At 41.5% G+C, this 19,326-nt stretch overlaps 1 protein-coding gene and 1 long non-coding RNA gene across 2 annotated transcripts in view; one reads left to right on the forward strand and one right to left on the reverse strand.

Moving 5' to 3' along the window:
* The window catches only part of SLX9 (SLX9 ribosome biogenesis factor), a 308,491-nt gene that overhangs the window by 284,226 nt on the left and 4,939 nt on the right, over positions 1–19,326 (reverse strand). The window contains exon 2 of the mRNA XM_077448410.1: positions 5,988–6,096. Within this exon, the coding sequence (XP_077304536.1) occupies positions 5,988–6,096 (109 nt within the window). The remainder of the gene's footprint in view (positions 1–5,987; positions 6,097–19,326) is intronic.
* The window catches only part of LOC143924221 (uncharacterized), a 292,570-nt gene that overhangs the window by 15,034 nt on the left and 258,210 nt on the right, over positions 1–19,326 (forward strand). The gene's annotated exons all lie outside the window — the stretch shown is intronic.

Consider the following 19,326-nt stretch of genomic DNA (forward strand, 5'->3'; position numbering starts at 1 on the left):
CTGTCAACTGTATGACCTCACATTCTGCCTATTCAGCAGTTGAGAGACAGTACAGGGGTCAGATAGTTAACCTCTGACCTTTCTACTGCCTCAGAAATGACACCCCCATATTCTGCTCAATACCGACAATGCCCAGGCCTTGAGAATTTTTGCATGATGGGTGCAGAAAAATGTCATGACAAAATACTAGCTGTCTTGTTGACCCTCTTGCTTCAATACTTTGAGTCACTGACCTGAAACAAGCATGCCGACAGGACCTTTTGCCTTTTCCCTGACTTTCTGGATAAAGATACAGTATTTGTTTTGGGCCAATAGTTGACAGTCAGTGGCCTAACAACCAAACCCCTAGCACATTCAGGAGGAAGAGCAATTACTTCTTTAGTCTAGTCAAGTGATTTATGCTCAGTAAGGCCCCTTTCACATGTGCAGACCGTTCAGATCAGCCTGTCAGTTTTTTAGGCCAATCTGAACAGTCGCTCCATACAGCTCTATGGAGCGACGGATGTCAGCGGTAACATGTCCGCTGACATCTGATCCACCCTATTTTCCATCCATCTGGCGGATCGGATTAAAACGGACAGGCGGTCCATAATCGTCTGATCCCCCATAGGCGAGAGCGGACTCTGACAAGTCCGTCCCTGCACAGAGTGCAGGGACGGACTTGTCATCCGCCGGCTCAGCCGGGAGCAAACGGAGAGATCCACGCTGAGCAAGCAAATGCTAAATATGGACAGCCTTGTGTGAAAGGGGCCTAATCCAAGGTGGGGGGATACACTTCAAAGAATAAACAAACAAAAAGGTCTGCATCTTTGCACTCTTATGTAGAAGTATAGCCAAAGCTTTTTAGCTGTACTTCTATGGATCACAGGAATGCAGTTCATTCTGAATGCATGAAGGTAAAAAACCTTCAGCTTTTAGAATAACTTTTGTGCAAACCAAATCAATATACGCTTTTTTTCCTTTACCAAAAACATGTGGCAGAATACAAATTGGCCTAAATTTATGAAGAAAGTAGATTTTCTTCATTTTTTTTATTGAATAGTTTTTATAGCAGAAAGTAAAAAATCTTTTATTTTTTCAAAATTGTCTGTCTTTTTTGTTTATAGGAGGAAAAAAAAAAAAAAAACACAAAAGATCAAACACCGCCAAAAGAAAGCTCTGTTTGTGGAGAAAAAAAACAAAAAGACATTTTATTTATTTGGGTACCGCATTGTATGACCACGCAATTGTCAAAGTGACGCATTGCCATATCGCAAAAAATGGCCTGGTCATGAAAGGGAGGTAAATCTTCCAGAGGTCAAGTGGTTAAGATAGATGACAAACCAATTACCACTGACAGAGGGTGCTTACAATGATCAGATTTTATTTATTCACGTAAAACCTTTATCCCAAAAGAGAAAAAACTGTTGCTGTAACTGCTCGTGTGGAGTTTGGCTTCAATTTGTTATTATAGATATTGTCAGGATCCAAGGGGTTAACAGGCAGCTGCGAGACAGTTTAATCAACTTAAAAGGCTTTATTCAGCAAAAAGCAACAGAAAATGGACAGGCTTAGTCTTGATAGGCAGTTCAAACAACAAAAACTCTTCTTAGTAGTACAAGACAGTCCTCTTAAATAATGCTCAGCATCCCAGCCACATCACATAGCAAAATCCCAGTTCAGCTCACCCAGCAGGTTTGAGAGGCAACAGGCGTCCATCCAGCATCAAGCACTCTTCAGTTCTGACAGTAACACAGCCATTCCTCACAGCCTCTCTGACCAGTTGCCTAAGGACCCCTTTCACACTGGGGCATTTTTCCAGGCTCTTTAGCGTTAAAAAAAAGCACCTGTAAAGCGCCTGAAAGAAGCCTCAACTGCAATCTCAATGTGAAAGACCGAGTGCTTTCACACCAAGGTGCTGCGCTGGCAGGGCGTCAAAAAAAGTCTTGCAAACAGCTTTTTTGCAGCGCTTTTTGAGCAGCGAATACACCACTCCTAAAGCACCCCTTCCCACTGAAATCAATGGGAAGCGCCTGCAAAGTGGCGCTTTTAACCCTTTATTTGGCCACTAGCAGGGGTTAAAAGCACCCTGCTAGCACTCGAAAAAAAACACTGGTAAAGCATCGCATCGTTTTTCTGGTGCTGGCAGTGTGAAAGGGCTCTTAAAGCACTTTGGCTTAGACATTGGGATTGCAGATGAGGCTTCTTTCAATCGCTTTACAGGCGCGCTTTTTTTGTTTTTTTTTTTGTTTTTTTTAACATTAAAGCGTCTCAAAAACGCCCCAGTGTGAAAGGGGTCTTATAAGTAGGCATGAAAGGGAAGTAGTACTTGCCCTCTTATATTAACCCTCTCTAGGATGATGCTCTACAATGTGTATATAGCATATACATTTGCAGGAAAGCTTGTTATGTTAAAAAACAGGATTTACTGGCCAGATCACCAGGTAAAAAAGTGCTTTTGGGTTTAAAGGGACCCCTTTCACACTTGTGCGACCTGAAAGTCGCAAGACTTTGGCATGATTTTTGCCACGACTTTAAGCAATGCCTGTGTAATCTTGAGGTCTAGTCGCACAAAAGTGTGAAAGGGGTCTCAAGCGGAACTAAACCCATTGGTCTAACAGTTTTAAAACTAGCATTTTTTTTCCCATACTTACTTGTAAAATACTTTTCTTTGAATACACCACAGGACACAGAGTTAGGCTATTATTCCTTACTGGGTTATACGCCATCTTGGGTTGAATGGACACTGGTAGACCAAAGTCTTAAATAGGAAGTCCACCACTATATAACCCCTCATACAGAAAGTAATTCAGTTTTGCAGCAAGCATTGAATCCCCAAAATAGAGGAAGGACCTCTGTGTCCATAATGTATTTAAAAGAAAAGGATTTTAAAGGCAAGTTTGATTTAAAAAATCCTATTTTCTTTATCATACATCAAGGGACAGGTTAGGCTATTATTCTTCACTTACTGGGAATGTCCCAGAGCAATAGCCTTGAGGGGAGGGAGACACCCTGCCAAAAATCAAATCAAAATAGCTATCAGACTTTATACGACAGCCTGTAGTACACTCCTCGGCTGCTCTAACATCCACCTGATAAAATCTCATCAAATTATGCCCTGAAGAACAGGTAGCAGCCTTCCAAATCTGAGCCAAAGATACCTGATGGCGAAAAGCCCCAGAGGTTCCTACACCCCTGGTAGAATGAGCTCTCACCCTGAAGGGGGAGCCCTACCTTTCAGACCATAGGCCTGAATGATCAATTGGCAGTTCCAATGGGTGATGGAAGCTGCCTGCCCCTTCTTGGGTCCTTCTGGTAAAACAAAAAAAAAAAGGGGTTGATCCTTGGATCTCCACAGAGCTAGACAAATAAACTCTGACTGCCCGTACTACATCCAAGGAATGCAGTCGTCTCTCTTCCTCCGAACGAGGCCGAGAGAGAAAAAAAAAAGAAGGCAAAACAATGTCGTAATTCAAAGGAGAGGCCAACACCACCTTTGGCAAGAAGAATGGAATAGGACACGCCACCTTATCGTGGTGAAGGATTATGTATGGTTCCCTACATGAAAGGGCCATCAACTCAGACACCCTTCTAGCCAAAGTGATGGCCATCAGGAAGGCTAACTTATATGACAGCAAAACTTATGGAATCTTGATAGGCTCAAATGGTTGTTTCTGTAACACAGACAGCACCAAATTTAAGTCACAAGGACACAAAGGTGACCTAATAGGGGGAAGCAAACGAGTAACCAGCTGCATAAAGGTTCAGACGAGCGAATGGGAGGCTAAAGGCCTTTGGAAGAATACCTACAATGCCAAAATCTGACCCCCGACTGTACTCAAAGCCAATCTGATTTCCACAGCCGACAGAATTCTCCCAATCATATATTTAGAAGGATTCCATTTTCTGGCTTCACACCAAGCAATATAAGACTTCCAGACCTCATGATAGATCTTCCTAGCGATCACTTTTCTGGCATTCACTAGGGTAGACACCACCAGTCCGGAGATGCCAGATCCTTCAACGCGCTGGCTTCATTAGCCATTCTGTCAAATTTAGAGGCTGTAAGTTAGGGTGGAATATAGGACCTTCTAGTAGATCAGGGCGGCGCGGAAGCGTCCATGGCCAGTCTATTGCCAATCTAACAATCTCTGGGAACCCTTCTGGACCAGGCTGGTGCCACCAGGATGACTGGAACCCCCTCTCTCCGAATCCTGTGCAACCAACGTAGGAGGAGAGGGATCGGAGGGGGAAGCATAAACCAGGGAGAACTGGCTCCATGGAACTACCAGAGCATCTGCTCCGATTGCCAAGGGATACCTTGTTCAAAACTCTGAACTGATGTAGCTTTTTGGTGAATCTGGATGCCAACAGATCGACATCTGGCCATCCCCAAAGCTCGCAAATTTCCCGAAACACGTTTGGGTAATGCAGACACTAGCAAAAAACTGAAGTACTTCCTGTATGGGGGGGGGGGGTTAACTAGGGGTGGATTTCCTGTCTAAGACTTTGGTCTATCAGTGTCCATTCACCTAAAGATGGCGTATAACCCAGTAAATATGGAATAATAGGCTAACTATGTCCTGTGATGTATGATAAAGAAAAAACAGCATGTGCCAGGAATGTCGCATTGGTTGTGCTCTCTAAACACCTGTCAAAACAAAGGCCAAGATGGCAGCTTCCCTGGCTGGAAACAAAAGGAGGGATCAACTTTAATAGAACGTTTTAGGCAGAATGTGGAAAGATTAGAACACCCGTTATAGATTTTATCGCGGTTTGTACACCTGTTGGGTAGATTCACTGTGTAGATGAGATCGCTCACACTTTGTGCTATGTCTCTGGAACAAGAAGTGAAGGGAAAAGGGAAGGCAGGCGTCCTATTTCCTATTAAATACTAACAAAACAAGTTTTGGTTTTACACATACTTTAACCCTTAGGGCCTGTTCACAGCAATTGCAGTGCGGGAAACACACACACACACACACACACAGGAACATGCTGCCCTCTTTAGACACACGTGGGTGCCATGAAAATGTTAATGGCACCCAAAAGCATCTAGCAAACACAAGAGTTTGCAGCCTATAAAACACATGGTACTGCAGTATCATGCGATTTGGTAAGGCATAATTTTAACTCACACCTGCCATACTTTAGGCACACTTCCACTTATTTGGCAGCCCAATGATACAAATGGGCTGTCAAAAACCTAGCAGGAACACATGATGTGAACTGCGGCAATAACAGGATGTAAACAAAAAACCCGCAGTTCTAGAGCCCTGGTCTCTCTGGCAGAAGTGGTAACGTAGTAAAAACTGCCAGATCACTTCTATATGTTTGGAAAAAGAGCTGTTTAAATCTCAAAACTGAACAGACAAAGATACAAAACATAAAAAAAAGCTAATTTCCCCAACCTTGGGCACCCATCTGTGCATCTCATCATTTGCCTGAAGTACAGTTTTCAAATTTTGAACGCTGTGTCATACTTTCAGGCTTAAGTGTGTATGTATGTGTTCACTTACTAATTTACCATTTCCTTTGTGGATGACAGACAATGAAACAGGAAAAATATGAAGGAAAAGCCCTGTATAGAGCAAAACCACAAAAACCGAGTAACTGAAACCAAAGAAATACAGCAAAGAGCAGCAGACCAAAAAAGAAATTAGTGTCCAACAGTATACTGTATACTTTTTCTATTACAAGTATCTACAATGTACAGTCCTGACAATTTACACAGCTACTGGCCAGATCACCAGATGAAAACAGCCTAAAAAAAAAAAAAATGAATGCAGCCAGCACATCGAATGATTGGTAACGTGCAATATATTACATTTTTGTTTTTAAGTTTAATACCACTTTAAACAGCCCGTGTTCCTGTATCTACTAATGGTTTTAACACCAACCACTTGTTCATGCATTCTTTCCTTCATCAGATTTCTTGATTTGAATAACTAGGGCTTAGTAAAAGGTTTACACTGAGTAAAGTAGAAGCAATGTAAAGCACACTGTACCTTTTTTAACTGATGCCAAGCTTTGTGTGTCCACGTCTAACTTCTGGGTTAATTCTTTAGGGTCAATCTTTGTTGAGGCAAAAATATGCGGCGATAAAAATGCCCAGTCCTAGTAAAACAAAACAAAAAAACAAAAAAATTAATAATTTTTACAATGCATAAACACTGAAAGCATCATAATCAACATATTCAATTTGTACAGAAAATAGTACACAGTGTACAATGTACATGTTTCTCTACAAAACAGGTTTTATAAATGGGGTCACCCATAAATGCAACCTCAAGACACAAGAAAAAATGTACAATTTAGTTAATCACTGCAATAGCAACTTGATTTCACCTTTAGCCTGGGTTTACACTGGTGCAGTACGGGGGAAAACGCATGTAATTCAGGCAGGAACTGCACCACATTCCTGTTCAAATCACATGTGATACTTTGCAGTGTGATTTGAGCCCATTCATTTGGCATGGTTTAAAAACGCACTGCACCCCCATGAAAAGGATGCATGCAATTTTTTTTCCCCCACACTGGAATCGGATTCCAGGGATTCACACCTATGGAATCCAATTCTGCCCATCACACTGCGTTTTGCAGACACTTTTTGGGGTGTCACCAAGCTAACATTGGCACCAGCAGTGTTTCACATCAACGGAGTGCGATTGTGATGCGGTGCAGGAACAGCACAGGAGTCGCTGCAAATCCCGCACTGCATCAGTGTGAACCAGGACTTAAAGCCCATACCCAGGCATTTTACACCCCCTTCCCATTGATTGCTGGATTGTCAAAAAACAAAAAAAAAAAAAAATGTATATATATATCCTATGTAATAGCCCATTTACTCACCTAAAAAAGCAGTCATGTGAAACTCCAGTCTCAAGGTCTCTCCACTTCAGTTCATAGGATTAATCTCTTTTTGGGCCATCCACATTACTGCCCAAAATGATGTGGACACACTTTGGCTGTCCATGAGTAAGGGTCTTTCAGGATCCAGAATCCACTCACATTTCTAATTCAGTAGAATCTCAATATACATTTAGCAGCCCGTTTTTTTTTTTGTTTTTTTTCTGAGTAGGGGAGACAGTTATTTTATTTTTTTGCTAGTTAGCTTGGAAGCATGCTGGGGACCTTCTTTATATTTTCCCATGACGTGTGTACTTTACTCCTTTTCGCTACCATCGTTTTTTTAAGTTTTTTTTCTGCAGACACGCAGAAGGCTTCAAGCGGTATTAAACCCCAAAATCAAAAATGTATTATATTGCAGCTTACCAATCATAAGATGTGGTGGCTACATCAGTTTTCTTTTTATTCTTTATTTAGTGAGAGCACAGGATAACAGCCTCGTTTAACATTAATAATGACAAGACAGCTCAGGCACAGCTGAAATAGCAAAATCGAGGCCAGTTGATGTTTGCCAGGTTAACATGCAACAGGCATAGACCCTAATGAAACTTTCTAGGTTGGAACCTGTTGGGCAGAGGCAGGTGGTTGGTCAGGACTGTCCAGAGGGCGTTCCATATCTGCAGCACACATTAATTCTTGATAAGCTGAAAAGAACAACCATGGGTACCACGTCACAAAACTTCTCCCTTTGGTAGAAGGAAGGTGTAAGATATTCCATATGTTCAATATAACTGATTTTAGACAACCACAAGGAGATTGCAGGAGTGATGGACTGTTTCCACAAGACCGGGATACAGGCCCAAGCTTGCGTAAGTGAGAATTTGTACCATGACAGTGGGACACTATTGAGGTGAAGCAAACACCTCATGGGGGGGGGATTCCCCAATTCCACCGATGTAAGCTGGATCACCAACTGGCATACTTTTTCCCAAAATAGGTGTATTTTTGAGCAATTCCAGAAGACATGCACGCAAGAGCCTGCCTTTAGGCCACATTGCCAACAGAAGGAAGATGCTTGAGGAAAGATTTCATGTAGAGTAATCGGAACCCTCTACCAATGGCATAGTATATTGAAGCCTTGCTCCTTAAATTTATTAGCGATATAAGACTTGTAGGCAGACTGTATAACCCATCCCACACGTTTAAAAAATTATTTTAGGCCTGAAGATTACATAGAACCACCAAAAACAAACACCCTAGAAAATAAAATAGTGGTAGTTCCATTTTTTATTTTATTTCACACAATATTACCACAGAGGTAAACAATACACTAAAGTTGATTTTAGGGCATACAAATGCAATAAATTACCCAATTTGTTGGTAAAATATAAAGACGATGTTGCACCAAGTAAATACATGCCCAACATGTCAAACCTTAAATTTGCATGTGCCCGTGAAATGGAAACCAACTTAATTACCCTATATTTTTCATAGGCGGCGCTTTAAAAGCTCCCTATATATCATCAGTTTAACATTATGGAAAAGGTCTGGTGCTAGAAATTGATACCGTATTTAAAATTGGCGTATAACATGCACTTTTTTCCCTTAAAATCAGGGGAAAATCATGGGTGCGTGTTATATGCCGATCTCTGCTGATTGGGAGCAGAGCAGAGCGATCACCGCAGAGATACACATAGCCGAGTGTACTTAGCTAGGCTCAGCTCCGCTCACAGACACGCCCAGTCCCTCCATTGGACCTGTGTTATGTCCATCAAAGGGCGGGAGTGGGTGTGACTGAGCAGAGCTGAGTACGCTCGGCTATGTGTATGTCAGCGGCGATCGCTCCTCTCCGCCCAGTCCCATCAATCGCTGAGGTGCTCGCTCCACTCTGCCCAGTCCCTGCGATTTCAGCGGTGCTGGCTCCGCTCCGCCCAGTCACTGCAATCTCGTGGCACCAATTTTAAATCCATCCAGTAACAATGACAAGACTGCAATGGACACTGGGGCAAGGCTGCACTGACACTGATAAGGCTGTATTGATGGGCATTAAAATGTAATTTTTTTTTCCTTAAAATTCCCTCCTAAACTTGGGGTGCGTGTTATATGCTGATAAATAAGGTACTAATTTATCATACAATACCATTAAGGAGGTGTGCGATGGACCAAAATGTATTCTGCAGCAGGACAATGTTTCCAAATATATAGCCAGTCATGAAGAACTAGCTCCAGCGTAAAGAACAACAAGGAGTCCTGGAAGTGATGTTTTGGCCCCCATAGAGTCCTGATCCCAACACATCTTCAACTCTGTCTGGGGTTACATGAAGAGACAGAATGATTTGGGGCAGCCTACATCCACAGAAATTCTGTGATTAGTTCTCCAAGATGTTTGGAACAACCTACCTGCTGAGTTCCTTCAAAAACTGTGTACAAGTGTACCTACAAGAATTGATGCGGCTTTGCAAGGAAAGGGTGGTCACACCAAATATTGATTTGATTTGTATTTGTTTTCTGTTCATTTACATTCCATTTTGTTAACAGATAAAAAATAAAAAAATAAAAACTATTAGCATGTCTATTTCTGAAAGCATTCTTAATCTACAGCATTTTTTCACACCTGCCTAATCCTTTTGCACAGTACTGTCCATTACAGGTTACCACAGCACTAGCTCTATATGCTGGGTATATTCTCAGCATTTGCTCTTATTCCGGATATACTGTATGTAACATAGCAGTACCATGTCTCTTGTTTTGCTGGACACAACTATTTGTATGTTTTTCTCATTCAAATTTTTTTTTATAGTCATTGAAAAAATTATTACAGTATAATCATCATAGAAAAATCATTACAATATAATTCACAGTGAATTCAAAATATGTGAACACAGACTATTGGTTATCTTACCACTGTGGTAATTGGAACTAACTATATAGATAAATAAAATATAGAATATTATAATATAAATTTTGACTGACCATAACCATACAATTTCAAGCAGTACACCTGCACATTTTATGATAGGCTTTAGCCTCACTGCCCCTTTGACACCCCAAAAGTGATCGCGCTGTGTCCCAGGAGGGGTGAGGATCCTCTCTCTCACCATCCATTCTTCCCTATAAACTTCTATTTGAGAGATAAGAGATATTAACATCCTGCCATATTCAGCTCAAAGATTATTTCGGATTTTAACAGGGGTACCATATAATGTTTTCATCATACTAGAGCAAAGCCCAACAGCCTGACCTTAGAATGACAAATTAGTATATAAACCTGAGAATTCCTATGTAACTTTAGGAAAAATAATAATACTGTTCCAATAACAGAAAAAGAAAATATTTAAAAGAGAAAAGACTGAAGAAGAAGAAAAAGATAAAGGAATAGTAAAGAAAAGAGTATAGAATGCCTATCTGTCCGATGTGAAGATCAAAGATCAGCGATTTGTGTTGCTCCCTATGCCCGATAGAGAAATTCCCATAAACCGAGCCCAGGGTTCCCATGTGGCTTCAAATTGTGTAGTCTTATCCAACAAGAAACTAACCATTTTTTCCTGTTCTATTATCCACGAAATCTTTTTTTCATGGACAATAGAGAATCCAAGAACTCTTCCATGCTTTGGCAATAATTAATTTGGCTACTGCCAATGTAAACAAAATCAATTTAGGTGTGATTTTAGGCACATGCGGCAAGAATCCATTCAGCAAGGCAATCGCTGGCGTTTGAGAGATAGCACAAACCTGTAACCTTTTGTATGATGTGGAAGACCCTATGCCAAAATCCTTGAATTCTGGGACATTCCCACCATAAATGAAACATAGAACCCACTCCCTGGCAGTCTCTAAAGCATAAAGGTGAAGTGGAAGGGAACATTGCTGCCAATCTTGTGGGAACCAAGTACCATCTTGTGACTATTTTGACATTAGCCTCTATGAGTGAAGTATTATATATGCCTTTAATCGAGCAAGAGTAGTTCTCATACCAGTCCTCCAGATCCCACTCGGTCTGAAAGTCTTTCTCCCAGGCCAACATGTATGGTAATTTCATGGAGTTGGAAGCAAGTGATGCATAGATCACAGAGATCCCCCCTTCTGTTCCATGGCTTGTCCACACCAACCTTCAAATGCCGTGAATCCCGAAGGATTCGGTTTATTTTTCCATAAAGAGTGAACAAAGCTTGAAATCTGGTAAAATGTAGACTTTTCTGTAGAGGGAAGATCTAGTTAATTGATAAAATGTTTAAGGGGTAGTGGACCTGTGCGAGAAAAAAAAATTAAAAATGGCCAATGCGGTATACCCCCTTGTCCTGCCACCATTTGAAGGCGTCAACATCCATGCCATGTTGAAAGAGGATTTTGGAACAGATGAGCGATCACTTGTAAACAAACTGGCGTCATGACATGACGTTTCCCTCTCCCCTCTCTGTACTAATCTGTACAGTGAAGGGGAGAGATTGGATGGAAGCAGCCATCCCTCCATACCCTGCAATACCCTGCCATGCTCAGCCAATATTACAGTGGGAGAGATTGTGGATATTACAGTGGGGACTATATGGTGGTGGAATTTTCACAGGTTTTTTGCAAATTCAATTATTATTTGCTGATCCGAAAAATGATCCGATCCGTGACTCTGATCCGAGGAACGATCCGATCCGTGAGTTTTTTGATCCGTTGCACCCCTAGTACCATAGGAGGTTTGGAAGACCCAAACCACCTTGTTTAGGATGATTGAATAAGTTACGTTTGATAGACGTGAACCTTTCTTGTTCCATATAAAATTTATTAATTTTACCTTGAAACAAATACAAAAGTCGAGGTAAGAGGGTCATCTTGACCAAGTTAATTCTGACAATCCAAGCAATATTATGCGACTCCCAAGTCTTGAGATCAGCTTCAAGCTTTCGATACATTGGGGGTAATTTGCTTGGTACATATTTTCAATCTTGGGAGTTATATTAAGTCCCAAATATTTAATTGATGAATTACTCCAACAAAATTGGTGTTTCCTGTAATTGGGAGACCAGAGAGCTTGGAGGGGACACGTTGAGAGCCTGAGATTTAGACATATTCACTCCAAGTCCTGATATTGATACAAATTAATTGTGCAATGAACATATCTCTGGCAAGGAGGAATTTGGGGAGGATAAAAATAGCAAAAGGTCATCTGCGAACAGTGCACATTTATGATTATTTTGGCAACACCGAATCCCCCTGATATTCGGATTAATATGAATGGCTATCACCAAAGATTCAATCATAGCGAATATCAGGGGCGAAAGGGGGCAGCCCTGACCAGTGCCCCTGCCAATCTTAATTGGGTCAGAGAAGAGTCCCTGAAGTCTGACTCTGGCTACTGGTGTTGAATATATATAAGGCTTCCTAAAATATTTGGGTCAAATCCCCAGCGTCTCAGGACTGCAAAGAAATATGTCCATGAAACTGAATAGAAGGCCTAACAATAATAGCATAACCTTCTTGTTTATTTCCTCTCTCCCATTCCGATTGCATTATTGATACAAGATCAACTGCTCTTCACACTTGATCGGGACCTGTCTACCAGGGATAAACCCCACCTGATCGTTATTAATATATTGTCCTATAAATGATTCCAATCAGTTTGCTAATATTTTGGTCAATATTTTAAGGTCATTATCAATTAGGGAAATAGGTTCATAGTTTTCTATTTGTCTGGTGTCTTTATCTGGTTTTGGGATTACAGAAATATACACCATATAAAAGTTGATTACCTATCCGAGTGCCCTTAGTCATGGAATTGAAGAATCTAGTGAGGTAGGGTATTAGGAGTTCATAAAAAGTTTTATAAATATGGGGAAGAGAAGCCATCAGGTCCTGGCGCTGTAACATCTTTTAACGCTTTTAATGACTTCTGACATGTCTGCTTTATGAGTGGTCGTCAGAGTTGGTAGATGTAGGTTATCTAGGAACACTTCTATTTTAGAGGGGTTAGAACTTATCTCTGCCTTCTATAGATAGATATAAATCAGCATAAAAGTCCTGGAATGCCTTCATTATGCGCTGTGAATTCAGGTTAAAAAGGTACCATCCACCTGTTTGATTTTAGGAAGGGCGTGTGAGCGAAGCCTGGGTGACAATTTATGTACTAGCATGGTTCCTATTTTGTCTTTAGTCTGGTGAAACTTGGCCCCAGTCTATCTGATATATTTATCCTCCTTTGTTTGCGAGACAAATTTAGGGCCATTCAAGCAGCATCCAGCTTCGAAATAGGAACATTGGAGGGATCTCTTTTATGTTTTCTTAAAATAGTAAACTCATTCTCCAATCTCTCTATTTCGGACATCCTCTCTCTCTTTCGTCTTGCTGAAATTTGTATTAGTTTGCCTCTAATGGTCACCTTGTGTTCCACCTATAGTTTCTGCAGAAACGTCACCCACACCAATAAGGCAAAAATATTCCCTCAGAGCCTCCTGCATTTCACACACTATAATGGGATCCTTTAAAATAGATCAAGAGTCCAATGAGAAGCATATTGTCCACAATTACCTCTTCTTACTGTTAATAGAACCATAGAATGGTCTGACCAAGTTACATCTAATAGAGGATGTAATGGCTAATGGAATATGATGTATAGAGACAAGGATGTGATCTATACGCAAATTAGACCGGTGAGGCTTTGAGTAGTGAGAAAAATCTTGTAAGTTTAGATTTAGTTCCCTCCAAATGCCAGTTAAACCATACTGAAAAATCATTTGCGCTATTTGTAAACTAGCTCTGCTGGGTCTAACTGATTGTGCTTTAAAGTGGTTGTAAACCCTTACAACCAACTTTGACCGACAGGTAAGCCTAGATTAAGGCTTACCTGTAGGTCCAAGAAATATCTCCTAAACCTACACGGTTTAGGAGATATTTGCCGAAAGACAGGCACCGCTGTCTACGGCGCATGCGCTGTAGACAGCAGCGCGCAGGCGCACCGAGCGCGCCACGGTCAACGGCGATATGCCGCGAGTGGCGGCTCCCGTGCGCATGCACAGGAGTGACGTCATTGCGGCTTCGCCGAATGACAGCGGCGGAGCAGCGAGACCCACCGAGAAGATGGATGCTCTGGACTACAGGGGACAGCGGTGACTTCGCTGGCTCCTGTGTCAGGTAAGTGACACATAATGGACTACTATGCGATGCATAGTAGTCCATTATGCTTTACCTTTGCAGGGAATGAAAGAGGAAGTAAACTCATCAGGATTTACTTCCTCTTTAAGTGGGTTAGATTTATCCAGACCAGTGTCAAAGGCTGTATTAGAATCTCCTCCCATAATTATAACATCTTCCATGAGGGGGCCGAGGGTCCTGAACAGTTCTAAAGAACTGTATTTGCCCTTTATTAGGAGCATAGTAAGAAATGAAAGTATATAACTTATCATCAATCATACCCTTAACTAATAAGAACCTCCCTTCCGGGTCCCTATGTTCCATCTTAAAATTAAATTTGCATTGTTTAGAAAATATAAAATCGCTACTCCCTTTGTTATGTTTTCAGCATTAGCCAAATAAAAAACTGGGAAGAATGCATGTAAAAATGAGGAGGTGTTCTGCATTAGAAAATTAGTTTCCTGTAAGAGAACGACATCAATGTGACGAGCACGATAGACCTGAAAGGCCTTCCAGCTCTTGACTGGGGAATTCAACCTCTGAGTGTTATGAGAGATAATGCGTAGAGGGGAAGTAGCATTGCTATCAGCCATGGAGCAAAAGAAAAATAAACGCTGACCAATCCAGTCACCTACCCCATTCCATGTGGTAGAAAAGGTAAACAAAATAAGATCATTTACTATTATTGGGAGTAACACTTCTAAATACACCTCATGGGGATATCTAATCAGCAGGTAGGCTAGAAGAGAAAAGAAGTTAGAGGGAAAGAAGAAAAAAAAAAAAAAAAAAAAAAAAAAGGAAGAAGGAATAGCCATAGAGAGACATCATTAACCCCTTAAAGTGGTGTTCTACCCACCAAAAAAAAAAAAAAGCTTAAAATCCTTAAAAAAAAAAATAGAAATAAAAAAAAAACCCACACCTCTAAATGCCTGTTGCTAGGAGGTCCCTCGTAGTCTGCCTCCTTCAGTGCCTGGGCTCCTGACGTCACTTCCCCTTGGTGCAGAAAGGGCTCAGCTCCGCCCCATCCCTCCTGTCAGTTATCTGGGACACGTGACAGGTCGCGCATGCGCAGTGGATACCTGGCTGTGAAGCCGCAGCCGGGTGCCCACAGTTGCAATGCGGCGCCGCAGAGAGGGGGGGTGGGGACGAGCGGGGCCCTGGGAAGGGTAAAGTGACCGATTATTAAAAGTCAGCAGCTGCAGTAATTTATATATTTTTTTTTTTTTTTTTAGGGGAAACTCCTCTTTAACCACTTTCAGACCAGACCATTTTGCTGGCTTAAGATCAGACCACTTTTTGCGTTTCGGCACTGCGTCACTTTAACTGACAATTGCGCGGTCATGCGACATGGCTCCCAAACAAAATTGACATCCGTTTTTTTCCCCACAAATAGAGCTTTCTTTTGGTGGTATTTGATCACCCCTGTGGTTTTTATTTTTTGTGCTATAAACAAAAAAACAGCAACAATTTTGAAAAAATAAATAAAACCATTTTTTACTTTTTGCTATAATAAATATCCCCCAAAAATATGTAAAAAAAAAATTTTTTTTTCTTCAGTTTAGGCCGATACGTATTCTTCTACATTTTTTTTTTTTTTTTTTTTTAAATATCGCAATAAGCGATTATTGATTGGTTTGCGCAAAATTTATAGCATTTACAATATAGGGGATAGTTTTATGGCATTTTTATTACTATATTTTTTTACTAGTAATGGCGGCGATCAGTGATTTTTATTGTGACTGCAACATTACGGTGGACACATCGGACATTTTTGACACATTTTTGGGACCAGTCACTTATACAGCAATCAGTGCTCTACAAACGCACCGATTCCTGTGTAAATGACACTGGCAATGAAGGGGTTAACCAGGGAGTGGCAGTGTAGGGGTTAAGTGAGTCTTAGGGGTGTGTTACTAACTGTGGGGGGCTGGGCTGTGTGCTAGTGAACACTGATCTCTGCTCCAATTACAGGGAGCAGAGATCAGTGTCACTTGTTGCTAGGCAGAACGGGAGGTGCCGATGTAAAAATCATCTCCCAGTTCTGCCTAGCAACAAGTGACACTGAGCCTCCCCATGAGACGATCATGGGTATCCCTGCGGCGATCGAGTCCGCGGGACCCACGACCAGACTCACAGGGGTCCCGACCAGCACGCACCACCGGCGGCACGCACACGATGGCAGGTCGGCAATTTCAACTGGATGTACCTGTCCGCCAGTTTGCCTTCCCGTGCCATTCTGCTGACGTACATCGTCGTGCGCCGGTCGGGAACTGGTTAAGGACCAGCCTCGTTTTGAGATTTAGTGTTTACATGTTTAAAACAGATTTTATTTATTTTTTGCTAAAAATTACGTAGAACCCCCAAACATTATATATTGGTTTTTTTTTTCCTAACACCCTAGAGAATAAAATGGCGGTCATTGCAATACTTTTTTCAGACCGTATTTGCGCAGCAGTCTCCCAAGCGCACTTTTAGAAAAAATGCACTTTTTTGAATAAAAAAAAAAAAATAAGACATCACTTTTTTTCTTTAATATTGTGAAAGATGATGTTACGCCGAGTAAATGGATACCCAACATGTTACCCTTCAACACTGCGCCCACTCGTGGAATGGCGACAAACTTTACCCTTAAAAATCTCCAACGTTTAACCACTTTCAGACCGGACCAATTTGCTGGTCAAAGACCAGACCACTTTTTGCGATTCGGCACTGCGTCGCTTTAACTGACAATTGCGCGGTCGTGCGACGTGGCTCCCAAACAAAATTGACGTCCTTTTTTTCCCACAAATAGAGCTTTCTTTTGGTGGTATTTGATCACCCCTGCGGTTTTTATTTTTTGCGTTATAATCAAAAATAGAGCGACAATTTTGAAAAAAACGCATTATTTTTTACTTTTTGTTATAATAAATATCCCCCAAAAATATATAAAAAAACATTTTTTTCCCTCAATTTAGGCCGATATGTATTCTTCTACATATTTTTGGTAAAAAAAAAAAAATCGCAATAAGCGATTGATTGGTTTGCGCAAAAGTTATAGCGTTTACAAAATAAGGATAGTTTTATAGCATTTTTATTAATAATTTTTTATTATTTTTTTTTTACTAGTAATGGCGGCGATCTGCGATTTTTATTGTGACTGCGACATTGTCGGGGACCCATCGGACACATTTTTGGGACCATTGTCATTTATACAGTAATCACTGCTATATAAATGCAGTGATTCCTGTGTAAATGACACTGGCAGTGAAAGGGTTAACCAGTGGGTGGCAGTGTAGGGGTTAAGTGTTCCTAGGGGTGTGTTACTAACTGTGGGGGGGTTGGGCTTTCATTTAGTGTACACTGATCTCTGCTCCAATCACATGGAGCAGAGATCAGCGTCACTAGTTGCTAGGCAGAATGGAAAAATTTTGTTTATACAGCATTTCCTCCATTCGGCCGCTCCGTGAGACGATCGCGGGGATGCCCGCGGCGATTGAGTCCGCGGGTCCCGCGACCGGACTCACGGGGGTCCCGACCAGCGCGGGAGCGCGCCGCCGGCGGCGCGCTCCCGATGGCAGGGCGGCATCGAATATTGGACGTACATGTACGCCAATATGCCTGCCCGTGCCATTCTGTCGACGTACATCGTCGCGCGCTGGTCGGGAAGTGGTTAAAAAAAAAAAAAAACATTTTTTATTCCAACATTTAAAACATTCTACAGGTTGCATGTTTTAAGTTACAGAGGAGGTTTAGGGCTAGAATTATTGCTCTCACTCTACTGATCACGTTGATACCGCACATGTGTGGTTTAAACACCGTTTTCATATGCGGGCGCTACCCACGTATGCATTCGCTTCTGCACGCGAGCTCATCGGGAAGCATTAAAAAAAAAAAAAATAATAATAGTAACTTTTATTCCTATTACAACATCCCTTGTAATAGTAAAGCATGACAGGACCTCTTAAATATGAGATTTGGGGGTCAAAAAGTACTCAGATCTCAAATTTAGACTAAAATGCAATAAGAAAAACATAAAAATTTGCAATTTAAATTTTTTTTAAAAAATAGCCCTTTAAGAGCTGTGGGCAGAAGTGACGTTTTGATGTCGCTTTCGCCCAGCAATTGTATGGAGACGGGGAAGGGCCATCTTCCCCTCACTCGTCTCCATACCTGACAGGAGACAGGACGCGATCGCCTACGCCGCTGCCAGATTGCACTGGCCAGTGCCAGTGTATGAAAAAAATAAAATAAAATTGTAAAACTTTCAAAGTGCAGAACCAGCTAACAGGAGGCCCCTTTTAAGATAGCAGTCTAAACCATCTATCTAGGGGAAACATTGAAAATAACGAGTCTTTTACTTAGAAAAACTAGAAACCACTAAATGTAGAGACCACTGAAGTGTATTCCTGCAATAGTTCCGTTTAGTAAGAACCAAGTCAGTCTACATTCGATATTTGTGAACAAAAAAACAATTTTCGCCTGAGGAACACGGCAAGAAAAAAGTAAGTTGAAAGTTTCACACAGAAGAGAGTTACGAGTCTCATCAGGGAGGGAGGTTATCTTTGATTCTCCTGTATTTAACTTTACCCCATCGTGAGGATGGTGGGCTTGTAGGGGATTGACGTTTCGCTGAACCCTGTTGGTGTGTGGGTGCTGTTTCCATGTCAGATTCATGTGTTATGAGCTTCAGGCCCAGCAGGAGATGTTCACCCTCTGGAAAGCTACGGAATGCATGTTTACCTTTGTAGGTAAATTTCAAGGCAAACGGGAAGGTCCCACAGTATTTTATGTCTTTCTTGGCGAGTGCTGCCAAGAGGGATTTCAATGATCTTCGCTTTTGGATGGTGCAAGGGGAAATGTCGGCAAATATTTGTATGGCTGACCCTTGATACTGAATCTGTTGCCGTTGACGGGATCTCTTCATCACTTCTTCCTTGATAAAATAAAAATGCGGTTTTACTACAATGTCTCTTGGGGATCCTTCCTTGGAGGGCCAAGGGACCGTGAGCCCTATCCAGTTCTAATTTATGAGCCGGAACCGAAGGGATCAAGGATTTGATAAGATCTCGAACTGCAGTTTGTACATCAGCAATTGTTTCTGGTAACCCTCTGATCTGAAAATTCTCTCTCCTCGATCGATTCTCGAGGTCATCGATCCAAGTCTGAGCAATGTCAAGCTGTTCTTGCAAAAACTGCAAATGATCAGTATTCCGAGTCGCCCTGGAGATAGCTAGATGTCACTAGTGTTCTATATGTTCAATTCTGTTTCCCAGGGTCTGGAAATCTGCCCTTATTTCTCCTGTAATCCTGTCAGCATTTTGTGATGGGCTTTTGTCCAGCAGTTCAGAGATTCTAGCAAACATTTCAGTCACATTAAAATTTACCTCAGGAGCCTGCACTTTT

This window comes from Lithobates pipiens, unplaced genomic scaffold, assembly GCF_037356315.1.
Source record: "Lithobates pipiens isolate NorthernLeopardFrog02 unplaced genomic scaffold, aLitPip1_a1.2 Scaffold_22, whole genome shotgun sequence".
NCBI lineage: Eukaryota > Metazoa > Chordata > Amphibia > Anura > Ranidae > Lithobates > Lithobates pipiens.